The 17,733-nt window shown below is 43.9% G+C and overlaps 1 protein-coding gene across 4 annotated transcripts; it reads right to left on the reverse strand.

Annotated features, from left to right (window-relative positions):
* Positions 1-5: 5 nt before the first annotated feature.
* ncln (nicalin) lies at positions 6-9,012 on the reverse strand. Of its 4 annotated transcripts, none has more exons than XM_079267878.1 (15): positions 8,756-9,012; positions 8,009-8,199; positions 7,069-7,213; positions 6,793-6,887; positions 5,669-5,749; positions 5,395-5,498; positions 4,548-4,636; positions 4,285-4,424; positions 3,893-4,071; positions 3,468-3,555; positions 3,316-3,354; positions 2,861-3,021; positions 2,685-2,738; positions 2,354-2,432; positions 6-1,977 (listed from the first exon to the last, which is right to left on the reverse strand). In XM_079267878.1, the coding sequence occupies exons 1-15, from the start codon at positions 8,928-8,930 to the stop codon at positions 1,915-1,917; spliced, it is 1,683 nt and encodes a 560-aa protein (XP_079124004.1). In that variant the 5' UTR covers positions 8,931-9,012; the 3' UTR covers positions 6-1,914. The 4 variants fall into 4 exon arrangements, with proteins under 4 accessions (XP_079124004.1, XP_079124003.1, XP_079124002.1 ...); XM_079267877.1 differs by having other exon boundaries at positions 2,861-3,024; XM_079267876.1 differs by having other exon boundaries at positions 3,845-4,071.
* Positions 9,013-17,733: the final 8,721 nt, after the last annotated feature.

Consider the following 17,733-nt stretch of genomic DNA (forward strand, 5'->3'; position numbering starts at 1 on the left):
TTTTTTATTTTTTTAAATCACAACTGAAGTCCTTTTCATTGCAAAGATCAAGTGTTGTGGATGAGGCGAAACAGAGTTCAGACCAGAGGAGAGTTCAGTTCAGTGCATAAATGAAAACTAACCGCTTCAATAAATTAAAAAGTCATATGTACCACACAGTATTTCCCTCATGTTGGCAGGTCACAGGTCATGCAGTAAAACATGGAAAATAAAAAAAGGCAAAAACACACCATTCACCCACAACAAGGCGAGATTAGGGCAGAGAAGAGTTCCAGGAAACACTGCAGCATTCATTTGACACACACCAGCATCTCGTGAAATTCTTAATCTAGGTGAGTTCAAGATATTTGTCCACATTTAATCCACCCCCTTTGGCGTTATTGCCCATTTTAAGACATCTTGTGAACAAACACTGCAGTGCTGGCTCGACCAAAATCTTGACACGGCTTTAAAAATGTCGGATTAAGTCAAATCCCATTATTGCTGCAGTCAGCAAAAGGTCACATTCAGCAGAACAAGTTTTCCACAAATGAGTCAACATCACCAGCAGGACTTTTTTTTCATCCATTCAGGTAAAAAGAAAAAAGACAACTTTAAGTCACAGCAACAGAAAACAAACTTCATCTACAGAAAGAAACGGCACAAAAAGTAAGAAGGGACATTTCAAGGTGGAATCAGCTTCAAATTTCGATAAGGTTATAGATTTAACAAGAGATTAATACATTAGTATTTGGCAAAGATTTATTTTGCATTAAATGTAATGTTTCTTTTAATAAATGCACTACCGAGGCAAACGAATCAGGATAATCTAAACACTACTTCACATTGTTTTAGACAACTCATCTTATCCGTAAACAGTCATTTTCACAACACATCTAAAAAGGAAAAGTTCAGATTTTTTTCAAGTCCGTCTCAATTTAATACCCATATGCTCATTTATGAAATGATGTCGCCAAATATTTTGATAATTTGTTGCCTTTCTAGGTTTTATATTGTTGTAAATATTTATATTTTTGTCACTTGCTCTCTTCGCCTGACAGAAAAGGCAAGATGAAGACATCACCGTGGACTCTGATAACCTGCGTTGAGCATTTTTTCACTTTTTTACACGGTTCAGTCGAAGCAATCAATCGAGTCCCATGAATGCCAAGTAGGAGCCCTGAAAGAGATGGAAGATAAAATCCACAGCCCTGTCTGTACCGTCTAACGTTAACAGTCTTCTTAGTATGAAACTCCCTCTGTGTGACTTCACTGACGGTGTTTCCTCGATGAGCAGTGGGGGAGGGAACAGAACGAGGACTGTGGATTTAGGAGGGAGTCAGTACGGTAAGAAAGAACTATTACAAATACCTCTCTATGAAAATGTGTATTCAAGCAGGTTAAAAAAAAAAGTGAACTTTTCCTTTGAACACATCTGACAAAAAATAAATTCTGGACTAAACTCTGCGTGGTCTTTTTCTCCCTGTAGCTGCCTGAGACGACACATGACGTCAGTTTGGCAGAGCGATCACTCGTACGGTGAACGGAGACGAGGACACTTAATCTCATCTAGATCTCAGAGGTGCGGGACACAAATGCTTTACATCCCCTCACAAGAGTGAAAAAATGAAATATGTCCCGACGCGAGGGATTATTAGAAATGAATGACGAGACATCTGTGTTCATGAAGACGGGGAGAGTAAAAAAATGATTCCTGATTCATTCTGGTCCGTGAGACCAAATGGATTAAGTTGGCAGCAGGACAGGATCCGACATCACAGTCTGTGGATCGAGACGGAGGAGATTCTGCTGGTTTGAAAACCATCATGAGAGCAGCAGCTCAGACCAGCTGCTGCATTCTTACTGGTAAAAGTTCCTGGATTTGTGGAAAAGTGTGGGGATCTGGAAAAAAAAAGAAAACCGGCGCCGTGCACCTTAATGGGTCTTGGTCTTGGGCTGGGTGATTCTACGTACGACGCTGTAGAGGACTCCAAAGTTCTGCAGAAGAGGAGCAGAAGACAAAGAGTTCATTTTATTTTGCCAGAGCAGAAGAAAGGAACATCTGCACGCTCACAGACCTTTAACAGACATGGAATACTAACAATGACACTAACAGGTCTGCTTTGATCTCCTGAGGGAACTATCTGACTCTGTAGCTACTAAATGCTGCTCTGTGTTCACCAGTTAGTCGCTAACTGTCTTGTTCCACTGGTCCTTCAGAGCTTATTTGCTGAATACGGCTACGTTAATGGAGAGCAATGAGGGTCAATTTACAGACCACAAAGCTAACCAATGAGCCGATACATCGTTATTGTAAAATAACGGTTATCGTATGAAAGAGGCTGCAGTCGACTGCATGAGCACAGGGACTTACCTGGATAGCAAGATACATCACCCCCAAGTAGGCTGCGATGCAGACAGCCAGCAGCAAGTCAAAAATAGCAGGCTTGACTCTAAGAGGGGGAAACACGGAGTGATTATTAAAAGAGTCAAAAATCCTCGTTGACATAATTGTGATGGCTTATTTTAATGTTTGGTCTTTTACTCGTGTGGACAAAAGGACAAGTCTGAAATGAAGTTAACTGATGGTACGCGATGGCCTCACGACTTCACAGACAGCTGGAGAGCTTTTACAAAGGTACAGTAAATCAGCATGAACTGCAGTAAAGCACCTCGGAGGAGAAGAGGAGCTCATTACGGCGTACCTGTAAGCGTTCATAGTCTGCTTCAGCTGGTCGTAGAACACAAACTCTGGATCCCTGAGGACAAAACAGAGAACAGACGTGCGATACAGGAAAGACTGAAAACCGTTTGCGACAACATATTTTGAGCATTTAAGCAAGTTCTGTTATTCTGAAAGTAACAACCGAGCGTTCTCTACCTTTTGTCAGCTTTGACGTAGTGTCTCTTGACGTCCTTGAGGTAGTGTCCGAGGTGATACTCCAGAGTGGACACCACGCTGCTGTCTTTGTCCACCAGCTGAGCGGCTCGCGGCTGCGCCGTGAGCCAGTCCACCACCGCCGACAGCTGCTCGTCCTGCACCTGCTGACGCGACACGAACTGCATTACAACAGCGGCGTGCAGTACGAGCTACACACAAAACAGCCATCCGGATATAGCAAACCTGTACATTGGAAATAATTATTAAGAAACGCAATCATTTATAGTTATGTGGAGGTCTTTCAGTTTTAACAACAACAAAAAGTACTAAAACAGCACCATTTTGCACAGATTCTGTCTTGATAAAGAAAGAAATCATAATGAGGGGCAATTGTTGCTACTGCCGATTCTTCGAGAGACGCGTTACCACCATGCCCTCGCAGTTTTGTCACTCACCATCTGTTCAGTGAAGATCTGCAGGTCCCCAGGAGCCCCCTGTGAAGCAGAGTACACACACACACACACACACACAACATTAATGTCACATCACAGGCAGAGAGCAGACACAGAATCTAGAGTCGCATCATTTTCTCCATCTGTGCGTTTACCTTCTCGGTGAGGTTGTAGATGACCCTGGCCAGCGCCTCGGCTACCAGCTTGGTGTTCCTGCTGAGTTTCTCCACATCTACATAAGGCCTGTGAGACACAAACACACGTGTGCAGACAGTTAGAGGGGGTGGAAAGACTCCAAGAGATAAACCGGGAACGGATGGAGAAGGTTTGAGAAAAGAAAAAAACGGAGCAAATATCAAATAAACTGATCGGAAAAGGGTCAAGTTTCAAACTGTAACACATAACCGATAAATAAAAACAGCCAGAGAGACGGGGGGAGGAGATGGATGGCTGCAGGAGGATGAAATGACCGGCCGCTGGGATGGAAACTCTTTTCTTTCGGTGATTCAGAGACTTGCAGTAATGAACCCACCCAGCAGGGGGCTCTCCCGCTCCGTGGCGAGAGGAGGGGGACACTGACCGCGAGTCCATGATGCTGAAGCGCTGAGCCAGGCGATGGGAGGGCAGGTGGGACAACGTGAAGGCCGGCAGGCGGCGGATCCCGAAGCGCTCGTGCTCCCAGGCCAGCATGTCGTCGGCCAGGTTGATCTTCTTGTGGACCATGGAGAACTTCACCTCCGGGTACTGACTAGCGGCCACCTGCGAGGAAACAGGAAATGATATCCTATAATCTTATATATGATCTGGGGTTTAACGAGAAAAGTGGAGCAAAACTATAACCAGGAAAAACGTAGAAAGAACATTTTATTTGAGTTTATATTTAAGTCAGAGCGCACAAGTTAACTTGTGAAGCGGTGTTAAGGGGCGGATGAAATAATCTGACTGAGGTGCATCAAGCCTCGAGGGTCTTACCAGCTCCAGCTCTTTAAGTAGAGAAAACTGAGGAGATCCCTCTTTGGGAGGTTTGGACACATGGAGGTGCAGAGTGTCCCCGTTCCCCAGAGTGTCCAGACACAACACGAAGGCCACGTTGTCCTGCAGCAGACTGGAGTCTATCGAGAAAGGGAATATAATAGAATATTGAATATCGAAAGACAGAGGGTGTGGAGAAAAAGGGCACAAAAAAAGCTGCATGAATACTTTGCATGAAAAGCCTTGTTTGAACACAACAGTACCTGTATGGTCCAGATTGTCCTCCAGCCAACGTTTGGTGCCCTGGTAGTTGAACTTTCCCCCACCAGATACAAAGAACAGCAGGTTGTACCTGAACAACAGGATCCACACGTGAGTCTAATCTACAAGGGAGCCTGACGGAGGACGTGTGATGAATCAATGTACAGACAATCACAAGGCCTTCAAATGACGGACAAATCAAGTGAGTGGTGCTGACTGTGTCTTCCACAGAGCACGTTACAGTAAAGTCCATTACTGCTTTACTAACCACTCTCTGGAAGACGTCTTTCTGTTAGAGTCCTTCCACTCAGCTACTGTTAAGTACATTTAGAGAGAAGAATGAGCCTGGACCGCATTATTGACCGCTTTAAGTGTTTAAACACACAGTCTGCTGTGATTCTTACTGCCAGCAGAGTGCACAGATGACGTTCAATAGAGTTCTCAAAAAGCATTTGGAGCGGGACACTGACCAGAACAACTGTGATGGACAAAACAAACAAGACTTTATCTTACGTTCAGACGGACCACTGAGGTCAGCAATCAATACCACTTCGACCGCTTCATCCTCCACACAATGCAGAAAGTGAGTGCGCAGCACAGAGCACACCGGGGTGTCGACAGACGCTTCATTCTTCTAGTTTAGTGCCGGAGCCTCCTGACTGAGCTGGGTTTTCTGTGTTACTTTGAGTTTGTTTGATTAAAGCCCTCCGGTAAACTGCAGAAGGGACTCTGCCTGTGATTGCTGTGCCGACACTATTTTCCGTGTCCTCCGTACAATCCTGTTAAAGCTAATGAGCCACGAATTGATCCAAAAACAATGTTGATGCGAGTGCCGTCCTCATTACTCACCCAGCATGTGTCCTCTTGTAGGTGTACAGTTTCGAGAAGAGACGAGCCAGCTCTAGTAACATGGACACCCCGCTGCCGTTTGAGTCTGCTCCGTACGACAGCCACTGGACACGACAACACACACACACACACACACGCACGCACACACACACACAGAGTCGGGTTACTCTCCTGGCCTGCTCTCCTTTTACCGACCGTTGTGTTGCATTACTGTTACTGTACGTTTGGAAAGAGTCTGGGCTTATTTGTAAGAGAAAAGAAGCTGTGAACATACGGGGGCAACACCGAAGGAGTCGTAGTGGGTGACCACCACTATAGTGGGCAGGTCTTCTCCTCCAACTCCAGCCAGACGACCCTGGTGAAGAAACAGAGCCATTAGACGAGCGATGTAAACGATCAACGGCAGCCTGCCGGCGTGACGGTGCAGAGGGCATCAGTCACATTGGACCTCAGGGTCTCCTAATCCCCTGCAGTGGGACTAAACCTCCCTTTTTCTCCTCCTGGTTTGAAAACAAAACCTTAAGAGCAACATAGAGAGAAACCTTGGCTAGATACTGTGTCAATTTAAATAATTGCAGCAAAATATATTCTCAATTTAAACTGCACCAACTAAAATCCCAGGCTTTCAGTCCACACAACGGTCTTTGTTCCAGGATTTAAGGGCTCCCACATGAGCAGAACACATTAACAAAGCTTTACTATGACATCAAAGCCACAGAGACTTTTCCCCCGTTTCTCAAACATCTGACTTGAGAAGCGGTTTAAAAATCTTTATTGTGCAACAGACAGAACATGTTAATGAAATACAGAAATGGAATTTAATAGAGAAGCCTTACCAAATCGACAACTAAGAGTAACGTTTTGGATATCTTGCAAATGATTATTATCTCAGCATAAAAATAAATCATTTCAAGTGTACACAGTCCCATTCAATTCAGTTTTCAGTGCATCTGAGCTTCAGGCATGTTGACTGTGGGAGGAAACTGGATCAAGCACCCAGAGGGAAAACTACGCCAATTAAAACTCACACAACAAACAAAGATGGAGGTAAATCCAGGGCATTCTTGCTGCGAGTCAACAGTCCGAACAACCAAGACACCGTTCTGCGTGACGCAACGGTAACATGCAACCCTCTGACTGGTGCTCCTGAAGTTTATTTCCGTGTACAGGAACACTACGGGGACTTGAGATTTCCATTTCAAGTTGACTCTTCAAAAGCAATCAACATAGTTTATTAATAATGAAAATAAAAGACTGAATTTACAACACTGAAATCTGTCTTACTCGTGATTACATACTTTTGTACCATGATTCCGGTGACAAACAGTGTCCCTTTATGAAGGCTTGTGTGTTTAAATCGAGTGCACTTGTCTTTAGACTATAGTTAAAGTCTCTCACCTCTAGACTGGTGATGGCCCAGTCACTGACGGCTTTACTCTGAGCTCCACTGGTTACCATCTGGAAGCCGTTGGCTGTGGCTGTATGCAGCAGCACTACAGAAATCAACAGAAAACACAGCATTAGAGTTGACCGACTTGCAAAGTGCCCATTCCACATGACCAGCTTCCTCCATCTGTTAATCATAGGAGGCCTTTTTCCCCTCATAAATGTATAAATTCTGTGTATAATGCAGACAGGCAGACAGCAGGTCCGGTCTGGAGGGAGCGACTCTACCTTCTGCTGCTGACAATGAGCCCTGTGAGGAGGAGGAGGTCAGGGTTTGGGTGTAGATGGACAGCAGCTCATCGTCCTCCATGGCAAAGTAGACGGGGACGATGGTCTCGGTGGCCAACATCTCCGGCTCCAGCTCCATGAAGTGCTACACATGATATAAACAGAGGGGACCGGCGTGTTTAACAAGCTATGACACACAGCTCCGCTTGCTATCGTGAGATGCTGATGGATTAAAACTGAAAAAAGGGGGAAATCTGATTTAATTCTTTAAACCCTACAAGTTCAACATTGCTTCAGTGGGAAGCAGGAGAGAAACAGCATTACAGATTAACCTTTTGTCTCTTCAACCACTCACCAAAAATGGAATTTAGTTTCATAAACAAATGAGTAATTTATGAAATGCCTACTTGTGCTTTCCAGAAACACTAATCTAATGATCCCACTCATACAATTGGTCAGGGTGCTTTGGTGAGAATACATCCAATCTCTGTCACACTCAGCTTGGTGAAGTTAAGTGGAAAGCTTAAAATATAGTAAAAAGGATGGTGAGGTTATTTAAATTATGCATTGGGACACTGCTTGCCTTTCCTTTTGGATGCCCCTGAGCAAGGCACTACTAACTCAAATAAAATGAAATCCGAAACAGATAAGCTTGTGGCTGACTGTGTGATTAGGGAGCAGGGCGCTGCTCGGTTGTCTCAAATAAAGTTGGGCATTAGGGACACTACTCATGACTTGTACCATGCATAGAGGCTGACAACAAAATGTGCACGGCTTTAATTCTTAATAATCTTCTTGTTGTGCTTCACAGTGTAGCTCACATTCACTTGAATGTTGCACCACCACCCTCCTTTTGCATTGTTGAAACAGTGGAGGATGAAGGGAGAGAAACGATACGCAGCACAAGTATTTGATTGCTGGCATTAAAGTGTGTTGTCACCTGCACTATGTCCTGGGGCATAGCAGACATGTTCTTGGGCAGGATGATGACCACAGCTCCCGCTGATTGGCGCAGGGCTTTCTGGTACTCTTCGTAGGAGAATTCTGCCAGCCGCATTATAACACAGCGGCGACTTAGTACCTCTGCTTCCACAGTACGAGCCTCCGTATTCAGGATGGCATTCCTGGTACCTGAGGGTAGGAGACACACTGATCATCAATTATGAAGCAATAACTCTTGACTTTATGTCGAAAGGAAAGGGCAAGAGGTGCTATTGCTGAGGCTAAAACAGAACGAATCACAACCTATATGACACACATATAGGTTGATCTCTTTGTCAAGTCTTGTAGCTTTCATTAATCCTAATCTAAGAAGTGCCACATAAATAGTAATTACGACTGTTGTATCCCTATAGGAATTTAAGACAGAAGTATATTTGCAATGTTGCTAATGTAATGACACGGATACTGGATATAGTTAGTGATATACACGTAAGAGTGACGCTCAGATGTAATTTTAAGGAGTAACGTTAAAGATCCTGATTTCCTTCAAGGAAATGAGCTAGCTTGTTGTTCCCTACTAGCAAAACTAAGCTAAGCTACATTAGCACCCCGCTAGCTACTGCTAGCCTGCATTGAGTTAACGTTAGCTGCGGACAACTGCGAGCTATCTCGTGTTTGATGTTGGAGATCGCTCTCGTGATCGCATGTATTCCTTCGTGATAAAGTAGAGGAGCAGCTGACTTACCGTAGGGCTGTCCCTGCAGGTCGTACTGCTGCATGCGGTACACGGTAAACTCGTGTGCCGCCTCGGCCGGGAGCGGTGACACCAGGATCAACACCGCGGGGATAAACACAATGAAGGTTAGGGGGAACGAAGATTTAAACATGTTATCGAACACTTCGCTAGCCTCCTCGAACATTGTGGCGATTGTATTGGGCGCACAGCTAGGGATGAAATAATATGTTCAGCTGTCACTGCTTTCAGCAACTGACAGGCAGGGACCCAGGTTAGCTTTAGCTAGCTAGCTTACCAACCGCTATCCGCATCTGACAGATAATTATGATCAGGCAAATAGCGGCCAGCTACACTACCGCGACACTGGGACCAGAACAAATGCAACACCGTTGCCTGTTTCTAAAAACGGAGCAAACGGATATTGTATGTTTGTTAAAAAGTACGTGTTTGTGTATAATATTTATCCAGTTATTTAATAAATCAAACTGAGCTGCGTTGATTCAACGGTCCGTCAGGCATCATCCAGGGCAGCTATAATTAAAGGGTCGTGTTCTTTAATGACAATAGATGGCGCTGTCCACCATATGAACTAACCATGATAGAGGCTCTGTGATATTATTGGCTGGATTACAATATAGCATTATGATGATATTTACAGTAAAGGTTCAGACCTCAGTTAAAAGTGTGGCCTTTCCTGGGAGAGAGGGTGACCCATGTACTAAGGCCTTACCACATCGGCCTGGGTTCCTTTCCAGTATGTCGTCCCACTTTGCAAAAACAAAACCTTTTATCTACATCTAGATAAATAGATAGACAGACAGACAGACAGACAGACAGACAGACAGACAGATAGACAGATAGACAGATAGATAGATAGATAGATAGATATGTACTTTATTCATCCCCAGGGGGAAATTTGTAATCTTTTTATAATTCACCATGTAAACCTAATGGCATCAGAGGTCCAGTGCAGAGTTACCATAACTAGGATTTAAAAAATACTGTGGGCGTCTTCTTATAATGTTAATGTTGCAAAAAAAGTGTGAATTAAAGAAACAACAACACTGATCTCTTGGTCTATTATTCCTTGTTAGGTTTTTTTTATTTTATTTTACGAACCATTTTTGGCATTTGTAACCAAAGTCTTGCAACCGCACCAAAGAAAATAGTTATGTTGTCCTGTTCAGTGACCGGCTGTTGTATACAGGATCTTACATTGAGCGCAATATAAGTCGTTAACTTACATAATATAAGTAGAAAATACAGGTCGATCACATCCCATGGGCGCCCCTGATTAACAGGTTGTTGAGAATCCTCTGCTTCCAGAGGGAGTTGCAGCCAAGAGCAATAAGTCAATCAGACCAAGACAACCGCTGGTCAGTCTTTCTTTTTATTCCCTTGAACTAGTCAGAGCTTTGAATTGGTGATTGTGTGAAAGACACGAAATACATACATTTCAAACAATAGAAAATATGCTTATTACCATACCAGATTAGGTACATTTCATCTATGTCTCTATGCAAATTATTCTGCTATGTCTTGGCAGTCATTCCGTTGGCCGATGTGTAACAACAAAAGAAAGTAAAGAAAAACACATTATAGTATTAATATGCATTTATCTGCACAGTCAAATATTTTAACCACACTGGTCTTGCACTTGGCATACAGATACATTTATTTCATAGAATTAAATCATTTCACTGTGGCTTAAAGGGAAACTTAACAGCGTTATAATAAGAAACAGAGCATTTGTCCTGGTCATGGGATCACCAAAAGTAATTTGCTTCAACCAGATCTTTCATCCAAAGTTTTATATCATGAAAGAACAGTAATACAAATATAAAGCCTGCGACCAATTGGGTGGAGTTCAAAATCCTCTCCTCACTCTCTCCTCTCCCTGTCTTCCCCTCCTGAGGCTGCTCTGCTAAGTGGCAGATTAATGCTGATATGATGTCCTGCCATCCCATTTAATGGACCTTGGCGTCATTATTTCCTCTTGTATGAGTAATCCATGCCCGGGCTGGTGAGAGAGGGCAAGCAGCAAACAAAGCACAAAACCAATTTGCCGTGGCCGTTGAAGCTCATTGTAATGATTTCACATTACTGAGAAATTATCATTTGGAGATCCGCTCACATGATCTGCATTCTGGCCGAAGGAAAACACACTGATGAAGACAACAGTAGAAGAGAACAATTGTTTCAAGAGAAAAATGCTGTTGTATGGATGCAGGCGTGGGTCACATGAATGTAATTCCTTTCAAATTCATAACATCCTTATTATCACACGATCATCCGACAGTGGCTCAGCAAAAACGCACCAGGTCACATTTTGTCACTTGATGTTGTTTCATCCAAAAACCAAATAAAATTCCAAACCCGACTGTGTGCACAGTGTAGACTCAAAGGCACACACACACACACACACACACACACACACACACACACACACACACACACACACACACACACACACACACACACACACACACACACACACACACAAAGACAATGCATGAGCTGTTCCGTGTCCTCATTTCTTTCCAGTGCTCCTGGGAATGTCCTGAATCAGACCAGCCTTTGCTCCCGAACCCCTGGTCACAGAAAATCACTTTCTCTGTACGACCACACAAAAAGTGCAGTCAGTGTGTGTGTGTGTGTGTGTGTGTGTGTGTGTTTGTGGGGGTAAGTGACGTGGATTAACGAGAGATTAGCTACCTAGCAGTAAGTAAGCGATTTCTGTGTAGCATGCCTATGTAAGTAGCTCCCCCTTAGCTTATTGCCTCTTCTCATTCTCAGAGGATGCTGTCATCTTCTCACCACACTGAAAGGCTGCTCAAACACTGGCCACACTGAAGTGTTTAAACCGCTCAACGACAAGGTCACAATCACAGAATACCAAAGATGTACTGTAAGAGGGAGTGATTTCTGGCTCCACACAGGCACCACTATCAGCACACAATGGTGGTCTTTCTAACCAAGACCGATGGAGCAGGTCTTCTGAGTCATTCGCGCCTTAAAACACACCACCCGCTATATAATCCCCTTGTTAATGAGCAGAAGCTTGAAAACAACAAGGTCCATGCTTCACACTACTTCACACTCTTTGAGCAAGTACGGTAAGTCAGTATCAATGGATCCTAGCTCCATTACACAGTGGCTTACTGTTTTAAAAGAAAACCCTGTCACACACCACGTTTTAGTTTGTCTGTTTCACTCGCTCTCCTGTCATTTCAGGTCCTGCCACTCAGACCCTACAATCATTCCCCTCACCTGGTCTTCCACGCCTATCTCACCTGCAGCCCAGAACTCTCATTGGTCCCTCAGTATGTCCCCTTGCACTTGGTCCCTGCTAGATTGTCTTGTGTGTTACTGCCAAGCTCTCCAGCGTATTTCTGGTTTCTGAATCTGATCTGCCCGTTCCGATCCAGCTTGCCCGTTTAGACCTTTGGATTTTTTGCCTGCCCCTTTTGGATTTGTTTGCCTGAGTGGCTGATCTCCCGGTTTTGACCCTGCCTGAACATTAACAATTAAACTGTATCTCTGTCTCTTTGTCGTGCTTTTGGGTTCCAGTTTACGTGTACTCGTGATCATTTCCCGTCAAAAATTGGTTTAAAGTCTGACATTGCTTGTTACGCCACGTTCCGAATGAAAAGGCAACACCACGTTCACACCCAGTAAATACTACCCAATGATCATTTTAAAAACTCCCTTCAAATCGTAACAATCAGTTGCTAGAAATGGGGTATACTTATTGCCATGATTTAATCTTTTAAGGTATTTTAGGGTGCAAACAACCTGGAAAAAAGGTCCTGCTTGTTTGATTGAAAAAACGGCCCTGACTGATTATTGATGAGCAGAATTGTTGTCAGTGGCAAGAGGAGTATTCAAATCCTTGAATGTACAAAATACGTAGAAATACTTTGTTAGAGGTAAAACTCATACACTTAAGTGGCTCACTCTCAATACTAAATACGACCATCCTTACATTTATTTTCCCTCTGCTGCTGATTTGCAGTTGATTTGTGGCCACAGGAATTGATTTACCAATCATTTTTATTAAGGCCAGTGGAAACAACACAAATAAAAAGGGAGACCGTCGTGCACGACAGCTGAGCTGCAGCCGCTGAGGCCGTGAGCCTATTTGGTTGCGCAGGGCAACAGTCAGATCATGGATGACGAGGCCTCTTGGAGCCAGCCGCTCCATTCGGTTTTGTTAATGCGGTCAGAGGAGGTTGGCGTGGCTCATCCGCCTTCATATCCACTTCCAGAGACGCTCACTCATGCTCGCCGGTGGATTCGTCCTATCTCTCTATTGTCTTACAGTTAACTTCCTCTTGCTTCTTACTGTATATCCTTGTGTTTTCTTACTCGTTTTCTAATCTCTCTCTCGCTCACTCTTTCTGTCTTTATTCCTTTTCTCCATGCTTTTTTGGGGGAGGCTTTGAGTGGATGCATTCTGTGTGGCTGCTTTGGATTAGTTGGTGGTTTTCTGACAGCATCACCCCAGTTGTTGCACAAGAGTAAAAGAGTACATATTGTCTCTAAATTACTGCAACGAGGGATTTGCGGTTGATTCACACTGTTGCAATACAAAATTCCTGGAGGCCTATTTTTGAATTTGTGTGCTTTACAAGCGTTTCACTGCAGCATGTGTGGCAAACTAGGAACGCAAGGCCTGTGAAAAGAGAAAAGAGAGAGAAATTCATGAATGGAGACATGTGTGTGTGTGTGTGTGTGAGTGAGTGAGTGAAGCAATAACTTTCTACATAATGCTGGGAATACAAGCAGCAATGCTTTCCTGTCCGTCTTTCCTGTTCTTTCGTTCCCATTATGGCTTGCAAAATGTTATTTTGTTTGCACAATTTAAGTACACTATCTATCTGTCCATCCATCTATCTGTCTATCTGTCTATCTGTCTGTCTGTCTGTCTGTCTGTCTGTCTGTCTGTCTGTCTGTCTGTCTATCTATCTATCTATCTATCTATCTATCTATCTATCTATCTATCTATCTATCTATCTATCTATCTATCTATCTATCTATCTATCTATCTATCTATCTGTCTGTCTGTCTGTCTGTCTGTCTGTCTGTCTGTCTGTCTGTCTGTTGTTGTTGGTTATTTAGCAGGTAGATAGAAACAAGTTGTAGATGGGCTACAACACATTCTTTTAAACTTTATATCCAGTCAATTAAGTGCTTGTTGTTGGTTTTTAATTGACCATTTAAGGGTCATCAGAACACGTTGTAAACACAAAATTGACATATCACCACCTTATAAAGTTGTTATGGCCTATAAAGGACTTGCCTATTTACACATCCAGCAGACGCAGAGCAACATTATCATTTATTTGGAGCCTTTTTTCTTTTCTTTTGGCTCTGTTTTTGGTCTCTCCCAAAGAGAGAGTACACCAGATGGTGTTTGTCTGATGTTTGGTTCTGGACAGGTAGTGTACAGTGTTTTTAGAGCTTTTTCACCTCTCCTCTGTGTACCTCTTTACGTTGGTGGATATTCACCCTAAAAGTTCCCTCCATCCCTCCACCAGCGATCTGACACTTTTAGTCAACACTGACCTTCCCCTCATCGTTCCTTCACTGCCTCTCGTCTTTGATCCCCACCAGAGCGACCCTGATTTCTCCCAGACCAAGTAGGCCTTGAATTACTCGCCTGCACCTCCATGTCATGTGTTCATCCGCCCGGCTGGTGCATCACAATGGATGCCTGTGCCTGCAGAGCTGCCTCTGACCTTCTCCCTCACCCAGCCGCTCCCTCTCTCTGTGTGTCTCTCTCTCTCTTTCTCCCCCAAGCTGAGCGGCAAACTGCCTCTCTGTCAGCCTGATAAACACAAAAACAAATTGCAGTAGGTTCGAAGTATGCAGCGTGGGACGGAGCTGTTAGTGTAATGAACTTGGCTTCATGGAAATACGAGGCAATTAAACTCCCACGGTGCCTCCCTCTAGCCCAGACAGACTGAAAGGAAGGGGGGGGGGGGGGGGGCTGAAAGAGAGAGAGAGAATAGAGCCATTTAGCTGGCCCACAGGAGTAGGAAGTGTGCTGTCTGTGATTGAGCTGAAACACCAATCAGTCATGAGGCCGCCTCGTCCAGAGGTCACAGCAGGCCTACGGGAGCATTGTCCGACCATCGCTCACCCTCCTGCTGTTTGTTTTGGTTGTTTGCCGGCCTGATTGCTGACTAATTGCCAGCCAGGTTGAAGTTGTTCAGGTGACGAGAAAGAAACAGGAATCCAGACGGGGATCAGCGTGGCGTGTTTTCACGTATTTAGAGCTCAATGTCTGATCACATGTTAGTATCACAGTAGGCTGTTGCTTCTCAGAGCAAACAGACTAATTGTCATGAGAACGGCCTTTTTAGATCTGCTGATATTTGCAAGATGGCGCCGCAGATGGCTGCCTCGGTACTGCGCTCTCTCGTACTTTTGTTTATAATCTGAGTCAAATTCCTTGTATGCGTATGCGTACATGGCCAATAAAGCTGATTCTGAAAGAAGAAAGAAAACAAATGTCTCAAAAAAACCACTAGGTGCTAAGTTCGGCAGAGCATGAATATAGCAGCAAACGACTGTTTGCTGTGAAAACATATAGTTGAGTAATGTCTACCCGAGCAAAGAATGAAGTCGCGCTCCCTCTGCGTTTGTAATCTGAGCTTCTTTTTGCTTTGTTGACAAAGCTGGGCTGCCCGACATGCTTTTTTTTAGTGCATGTTAGTGCATGTGAGAGTACCCCACTGGCTAGCTCGCCACCGCCGCTCTCATATGGCGGTTACAGCTGATAATGCCGTCCCCATGGCATCGTCGCAGAAGCGTAGCGTACCACCCTCCGGTTCCCCCTCAGGTAAACACTGTTAGCTTTCTTCTTCTTCTTCTTCTTCTTCTTCTTCTTCTTCTGTTGCCGTTTGCGCTGTTAGCTGCGAGCCGCCCGCTCAGCAGTCACCATGTTGAGAACTGAAATAGAAATGACAATTTGTGATCTTACAGGGGGTTGTGTTACAACTACCAACAGTCATACCTTCAAGGACCTTAATGTATTGTCACATAATGTCAAATAACGACAAATAAAGGCTAAACTACCGCAGAATCCGCACCAAAACGGTGGCGCTTGCAACAGGAAGTGCCTTTGAGCTTCTTGTGTCGCCTCCGCAAATTGCGTAACTCTAACGCCTGGCAGCCTCGTGGGGAGGGGAGGGGGGAGCTGCGCTCATGTGATTGGTTGAAAAAGAGAATGTTGAAAAAACGCATTTGTGAATCGAGCCACATCAGGCTCAATAATACCACAAATATATGTGTAGCGATCTGCAAAGAAATGCAGTGCGATCCACAAATAAATACATACAAATCCACAAATATAAACAATCCACACAGAAATACTTACAAATGCAGAAATATATTTGTGATTTCTTTTTTTTACATTTATATAAATCATAATTTATTTATTTGTGCATTGGAATGTATTTGTGAATTGTTCTGTGCGCATTTGTGATTATTGAGACTGATCTGACCCCATACCAGAATAGCTGCTTCCCCCGATTTCCAGTCTTAAGCTAAGCTAAACTGTTGCTAGCTACATATTAATCAATACCATTGATCAACATGAATCTACAAAGCAAATGAACAATGCCAAAATAATGAAATAGACTGTCAGAGCACAACCCGATGAATGGATGACTCTTTTCTTCCAGGTGGCCTTAGATCCACTCCGCAGAGTTCGAATCAAGAGCCAGAATCAAACGTGAGATTCTGATCTGCTTCAATCAGGGAGGCCTGATCCCCCGGCTTTTGCCACATCTGGTTTGTAATTGGCCGTGCTGCTGTAAGGATGATGCAGAGGGCTGAGCAAACTGTTGGAGGCTTTCTTCCGTCCAGCCTGCTTGTGGAGGTTTATGAGGGAGGTCCAATATCTGCCAGCAACCCATCATGGTTGTTACAGCGTGGTATCTGGCTCCTGCCACACTGCCTAAGTTATTCTATATCATTCTCTCTTGTCCTTGTGGATTCATTGTTTGTTATGAATATAAATATCGGCTTGCGTTTGCCAGATGCACAAGAGTGAAAGAGGAAAGAGGGGGGGGGGGGGTGTGATTGAAATTCTAGTGAACGTTCAGGAAGTAATCTCGACCGGGGCACGCAGGAGAGAGTGAATGGTTTCCTTCTGCTTCTGTTTGCACTCTCGCTGAGATTTGTGTGAAATGAGACTTTCTCACCACATGTCTTACTCTCTTTCGCTGTCTTTCTTTCTGTGGATATCGCAGTTCGGACCCACAGCTTATCGATTGATACAATATCAGTGTGGGGCATTAATCTGATCCCTCCACACAAACACAAAACATATGCGCCGCTGACTCTCATAAAGCCAACTGACCACCTCAGTGAGAAACTGTATTCACGATGGAGAAGAGGGGCTCTGTGGGTTTGAAGGAGCTCGAAATCTGCTGGCTTTGAAGCTACCAGAAAGGCCCTCTCTCACTCAGCACAGATAACACTCATGTCTTAACCCAAACACAGATCCATCTGCTTGCTGCACACAGGAAATGAAGAAAACGTGATGAAACGAGTGAGGAAAGAAAAGAGTGTGAAGTTCAAACAGTAAAACCAGAGATGATGCGGTGTGTGAATTAGGTTCATGCCAGTTAAGGACTGAGTGATGACTTTTTTTATTTCATTATCTTATATTTTATGCATAAAAGTGTTAATGCTATACCTTGACAGGACTGAGGGCCAAAAAAAACATCAAATATGAAGATATAAGAACACTCTGTCCACAGGTACAATGACAAAGCTTTTGGTCATATTTTATCTTAAAACTTAATGACATCAAACAGAGCGTACCTGTGCTTTGTCATATAGGTTCACAAAAAACGAAGCATAAATCAATAAAAGCAGTCGGGAAATGAAGATATAACACAAAGGGTAGAACATGATACTCTAAGAGCTGTTATAAAGTGCAACCCTAAACACATCAGTGAACATCAATGGTA

This window comes from Melanostigma gelatinosum (assembly GCF_949748355.1).
Source record: "Melanostigma gelatinosum genome assembly, chromosome: 4".
Lineage (NCBI taxonomy): Eukaryota > Metazoa > Chordata > Actinopteri > Perciformes > Zoarcidae > Melanostigma > Melanostigma gelatinosum.

Coding starts and splice junctions, on each gene's coding strand:
- ncln (XM_079267875.1), bottom strand. CDS start 8,930: ATGTTCGAGGAGGCTAGCGAAGTGTTCGATAACATGTTTAAATCTTCG. Junction 8,200..8,755: donor CCTGCAGGGACAGCCCTACG/GTAAGTCAGCTG, acceptor TCCTACCCTCAG/GTACCAGGAATGCCATCCTG. Junction 3,025..3,315: donor AGATCTTCACTGAACAGATG/GTGAGTGACAAA, acceptor GTGTCGCGTCAG/CAGGTGCAGGACGAGCAGCT.